The sequence below is a fragment of the Gracilinanus agilis genome, chromosome 2 (assembly GCF_016433145.1).
Source record: "Gracilinanus agilis isolate LMUSP501 chromosome 2, AgileGrace, whole genome shotgun sequence".
Classification (NCBI taxonomy): domain Eukaryota; kingdom Metazoa; phylum Chordata; class Mammalia; order Didelphimorphia; family Didelphidae; genus Gracilinanus; species Gracilinanus agilis.
Genome location: NC_058131.1, coordinates 543,647,645 through 543,653,644, shown reverse-complemented (window position 1 = coordinate 543,653,644; position 6,000 = coordinate 543,647,645). Strand labels below are relative to the sequence as shown.

Here is a 6,000-nt window from a genome sequence, read left to right as displayed (position 1 = left end):
GAGAGAGAGAGAGAGAGAGAGAGAGAGAGAGAGAGAGAGAGAGAGAGAGAGAGAGAGAGAGAGAAACAGAAAGAAAAATGGAGACAGAGATGAGATTCAGGGAGAATGATTGTGGTGGAATTGGGTTAATTAGCAAAGGTTTCTTGGTGTAAGTGAATTCTGAATCCACACAAAAGACACAGTAGCCATGAATTAATGGAGGGGACGGGGGTCCATTTCAGGTACTTTGTATAGCATGAGCCAAAATACATAGAAGGACTTTAGTCATCATCTAATCCAATTCACTCATTCTACAGATAAGAAAACTGAGCCCATAAATGACTTGGCCAAGGTTATACAGGTAAAAAATTCTGAGTTTGAGCCTAGGTTCTCTGCCTCCAATTTCGTGTCTCTTTCTCCTGTACCATTAGATTATGAGCCTCAGAACTGAGCATAGAATACTATTCATGCTTGTTAGATTGAATTCAGCTGGACTGAATTATGTTCAGTCATCATCAAGACATATTGCAAATAGAATCCATTTATTCATCTGTATGAGCATACAAGTCTATTGATTAACTCCACCAGAATCAAACCCTCCTCTTTCTTGGCCCACTACAGTCCTTCATCCATAGGTACACTGAGTAACTGGTGTTAACCCTTTCTAATCCAACACAAAACACTGAAAGTCGAGTTAACTCTTCTAAGCCACTCTGTTCTTAGAAACATGGTACCGTTGGAGGGTGTCGCTCAACTACGGGACCATGGAATGAATGGTTCAAGCACTAGCTTATTATACGTATGCTCTAAGTCCTTGTTCATCTGTAGCATCAGTTTCCTTATCTGTAGAATGGGAGAGCTGAACCGCATGATCTCCAAGGTCTCTCCCAACTGCTTGGAAGAAGCATCCCATGCTCTGTTGGAGACAAGTCCAGATATAATAAAAACTCAGACAGCTTTCTTTATGCCAAGAGAATGCAACAGAAGTTTAAAATCTAAAGTCGATTGCTTCTTCAGCTCCACATAAAACCTTTCCTGCCTGCTATTTTAAGGATTTTTAAGAGTTCACACATTTTGCCCAGTCTTTAGCTTTACAAATTCCACTGTTATTTGCCACATATTTTCTCTAATATCTTTCTACTTGTTAACCATTTTAGAATAAAAAGAGAACCAGTCATTCTTTTTCTAATATAGAGCTTGCTACTTTTTATTTTGTGGTTAATTTCGCTCTTTTTTATACTTTTAGGTTCGAGTGATGCTGGATTTATGTAACAGCACGAAAGGGATCTGCTTAACAGGTATGCTCACAATTCAGTAAATTATTCTGTTTTACATGTCAAAAATGCATCCTACTAGAATTGCTAGTGACAGAATTTTTACGGAGAGACAAGAAGGAATCATTCCCAAACTGACATTTTGTTTTATTTTCAGAGATATTATGTAATTGGAAAAAATATCCTAATATAGCTAACCATATATATGTCCCAACATTTGCAGTATTGATACCGAAATGCAAACTTCAAGGGGATTTAGTTATAGTGAAAGATCATTAATTCTGACAATAAATTAAAAACTCATGGTAATTTGAACAGAGCCATGAATTTTTGCCTTGGTATCAAGCAAAAGAACCTTACTAGAAAACTAGCAACACAAATGAGATGTCAAAGGCAGTATTTACCAATTCAGGAGGAAGAATGCCTTTCAAACTTATTAAAGTAAACATTATTTCTGTACACACAATGTACAAAAGGGCAGTAGAAGACGAGGTCAACAATACTGAGGCTTGATCTAACCAACAAGTCAATAAAAAAAAAAAACAAACGCAACCAATTATTAATAACTGCTATGTCCAGTCCTATGCTAGAATCAAAGCTCTCCCCACCAGTCCTGAACCCTGGATGCCTGGAATAACTGAAATTCCAGATAATTCCCCATTGTTTTTACCCAAATCAGGTCCAAGTGAACACGAAGAGAAGTGTTGAATGTATAAAAAAGTCACAAAGAGGCAACAGAGCCTCGGGAGAAGGGAGGATGAAAGGACATATAGTAGTAATAGCGGTTATAGATGATGACACCATATTCTTCTGGATTTCTTCCAATTCCTTTGACTTCTCCTCTGTTCAGCTAGGTGGTTTAGTGGATAGAGCACTGGGCTTGGAATCAGGGAGACTCATCTTCAGTTCAAAACTGATCTCAGACCCTTACTAGCTGGGTGACCCTGAGCAAGTCACTGAACCCAGTTTGCCTCAGTTTCCTCATCTATAAAATGAACAGAAGAAGGAAATGGTAAACCACTCCAGTATCTTTGCCTAGAAAACCCCAAATGGGATCACAAAGAGTCAGAAAACAACTGGAAAAAAATGACTAAACAACAATAAATGCTTCCATCCAAACAAACTATTTATTGCTCCCAAGCTCACACAGTACTTTTCTGTTTGAAGGCCTTTGCTTATACAGTTCTCATTCTACAGAATGGCCTCCCCAACCCCTCCCCTTCTCTCTGCACCTCTCCCCAACTCCCCAGGAATCAGATCCTACCCATTCTTCAAGGTCCAGCTCAAACCCTATATTCTTCTCTGTGAGAGCTTTAGTGTGATCTTTCCAGCAAAAAAAAAAAAATAGCTTCTTCTCTCTCTGGATTCCCAAAATATTTTATATTTCTCTCATTTAAATACATTCCACCTGGAAGTGAACATTCACAGGTTATTCTTCAAATATTAATTCTGTAGTTACATATGATGTCCTCCTGTTTTCTACTCATTTCATTCTTCATTATTTCATGTAGGTCTTTCCAAGTTTTTTAAAATTAATCTGCTCATCATTTCTTGCAGCAGTATACTATTCCATCACAATCATATACCACAATTTGTTCTATCATTCCTCAATTGATGGACATCTCCTTGATTTCCAATTTTTTACCACCACAAAGAGAGCCACTATAAATATTTTGGGACATTTTTTTCTTTTCCTTTTTCCCTGATCTTCTTGGGAAATAGGCCAGCAATATGGTAGGTCTCAGGGTATACACAGTTTTATAATTCTCTGGGCATAATTCCAAATTGCTCTCCAAAATGATTGGCTCAGTTGTAAATTTCTTAAGGGCAAGGACTCTATTTTAGTGTTGTTATAATCCTTTTCAGAATCTAGAACAGAAGTTCTTAACCTGGAGTCCATGGATAGATTTTAGGGGCTCTGTGAACTTGGATGGGAAAAAATTCATCTTTATTTTCACTAACTCCTAACTGAAATGTATTAATTCCTTTCATTACCAATTTTTTAAAATATATTATTCTGAAAAGGGATCCATAAGAAGTCCAGACTTCCAAAGGAGTTCATGAGGCACTAAATGTTATAAACACAGAGAATACTATAAAAATGTTGATGTTTGTTTGGCGAGTGAAGTAATGTTTGTAATATGTGGGCCATTACCCTGAAAATACTCAGTGGGCCAGGAGGCTAATAAACAAACAAGTTAAACCATCAACAAACTATTATTAAGGGCCTAAAAATCACATATTTAGCATGAGAAAAGACTTACAAAGGTTGACCTTAAAAGTCAATCAGGCTCAGGGGCAGCTAGGTATCCCAGTGGGTTGAGAGCCAGGCTTAGAGATGGGAGGCCCTAGATTTAAATCTGGCCTCAGATACATCCTAGCTCTGTTACCTTGGGCAAGTCACTTAACTTTCATTGCCTAATCTTACCACTCTTCTGCCTTGGAATCAATAGACAGTGTTAATTCTAAGATGGAAAGTAAAGGTTAAAAAAAAAGTCAACCAGGCTAAGCTTTCTCATTTTACATTTGAGGAAATTGAGGCTCAGAGAAAGGACTTGGTTTAACCATATCACACAGCTAATAAGCAATAGAGCTAAGATTTTTGCTTGTCACTTTAATGCAAATATTAATAATATGGAAAGAGGTCTTGATCAATGACATATGTAAAACCCAGTGGAATTGCTCGTTGGCTATGGGAAGGGGATGAGAGGAGGAGAGGGAAAGAACATGAAACATGTAACCATGGAAAAATATTCTAAATTAATTAAATAAACATTTTCAAATTAAAAAATGATTTTTACTTGTTTCCTCCGACTCCAAATCCAACACTTGGTCAAGTGATGTGATTGGCTTTAAGAATTCAAAAGAGACAGTCCTAAAGTCCAAGAAGTTTACCTTCTACATTGGTAAGGTAGTTGGTTCACTGAGCAAGCTTGGAGGCTGACAAGTTAGTTTTTCCCAAATAATGTATTCTGCCTTATTAATTGTTGGCACATAGTGGACATTTAACAAATAGTTGTTGAATATTTATTGATTAATGCTATAGACTGCTCAAAAATATTCATTGATCTAAGCAAATCAAATTTCAGGTAACGGCTTTAAAGGGGGAAAAAATCTCTATTTTTCTTTTTTTTCCCCTAAGACACTGTGGCTTGAATATCTTCCATCCCCACCCTGGCATGTGATCATGATGGGCACTAAAGAACTGAGTGGATAAGTGAAATTACAAGTACAAAATCACTGCTGAAAGAGAAAAGCAGTTTCTTTTGCCCTTTTTCCAATTTATTTTATGATGATAAAATGGAGCAGTGAATGCTGTGTGATGAGGCTATTGAGAACACTTAGAGATGAATTGTGATTGTGCAGGGGAGGGGAGAGCAGGAATCATATCTTTGCTGGAAATTGGTTGAAGTTGTTAATACTTGGCACCTCAAAATGCTGTTTAAAAAGCCAGCTTTCTGCTTTCCTCTCTGCTTTGAAAATGTGCCTGATTTGACTTGGAAAGCTTTATAATTAAAACTTAGCTATGTGAAGTACAAATTTGAGAGAGGAGTGGGTACCAGATGTCTTAGAACTGACCCAGGCTAGGGAGTTTTGGGGGTGGGGGGCACGCAGGGTGGTCTCTGATAGTCTGCCTGTTATAGAAGTGGATTCCACTAATAGGATTATGGGGAGCAGTGCTGAGCAAGTCCAGCTGTGTGAGATGAGTATGAGAGAAACATAAACCCAGGGAAAAATCAATTATCCAGGCAAGTTTATTATTAGAGCTAGCTGCCCCTTAGAGGTCATTGAGTCCAACATCCTCATTTTACAGATTAAGAAACTGAGCCCCAGAGAGACTAAGTCTTCTTCAGGAAGTTGAGGACTTGTCTAAGGTCACACAGGGATTCGTAGCAAAGCAGAATCAGGTTCTCTGAATCCAAATTCAATTTTTTTTTTTGGTTAGGTGGTGAAGAAACCAGAGCAAAGAGGTGGCCAAATTTGGATTGGGGTTGGAATAGCAAGTCCAAACTTTGAACCAGAAACGACCTTTATGAAGGAAGGTTTCTGTAGCTCGACCCAGGTCCTATTAACTGGGAATGAAAATCCTGCTCCCTTCCCTTCCCTTGGATCTCTCTAAGTGGTTGCTATGGCGATAAGAAAGGATACTGAAGTTGGTGCAGCATCCAGCTCAAGACAAGCACTTGTCTAGTTGTGTAGGCACAGGCTCGAGTTACACCTATGCATTAACTGTCTAGAAATGAGAGAGGTGAGAGTTTTGCCGTGCTCTGCCCTGCTTAGACAACATCTGGACTAAGAGGGTCGGTTCCGAGCGCCATAGGAGGGTGACCCAGATAGTGAGGGGTTGAAACTATGTCATATAAGGATTAGTTGAAAAAAAACTAGGAATGTTTAGCCTGGGGAGGAGAAGACAAGAGATCAGTCATGAAAACTGTCTTTAGACATTTTTCAGGGCTGTCAAACAGACAATTAAGCTCATCTGCTGAGGATTGGAGGGCAGAATGAACAATGGGTACAAGTTGCAAAAAACTTGGAAAGAGCTTCCCAAGAATCAGGTAGAAGCCTTAGGAGGTACCACACTGACCCCTTGGCTCATAGCATCATCTATTTAGAGGCAGAAGAGGCTTCAGAGATCAGGGAGTCCAATCTCTTCATTTTATAGGTGAGGAAAATAAGAATAATACATGATTGGTCCAGAGTCCCGGAGTTATTAAATGGGAGACTTGTAGGTCTTCGGGCAAAGACT

General features: G+C 38.7%; 1 protein-coding gene across 1 annotated transcript in view; it reads left to right on the top strand.

Moving 5' to 3' along the window:
- The window catches only part of GLDN (gliomedin), a 72,185-nt gene that overhangs the window by 25,373 nt on the left and 40,812 nt on the right, over window positions 1-6,000 (top strand). Inside the window, exon 2 of the mRNA XM_044660048.1 lies at window positions 1,226-1,277. Within this exon, the coding sequence (XP_044515983.1) occupies window positions 1,226-1,277 (52 nt within the window). The remainder of the gene's footprint in view (window positions 1-1,225; window positions 1,278-6,000) is intronic.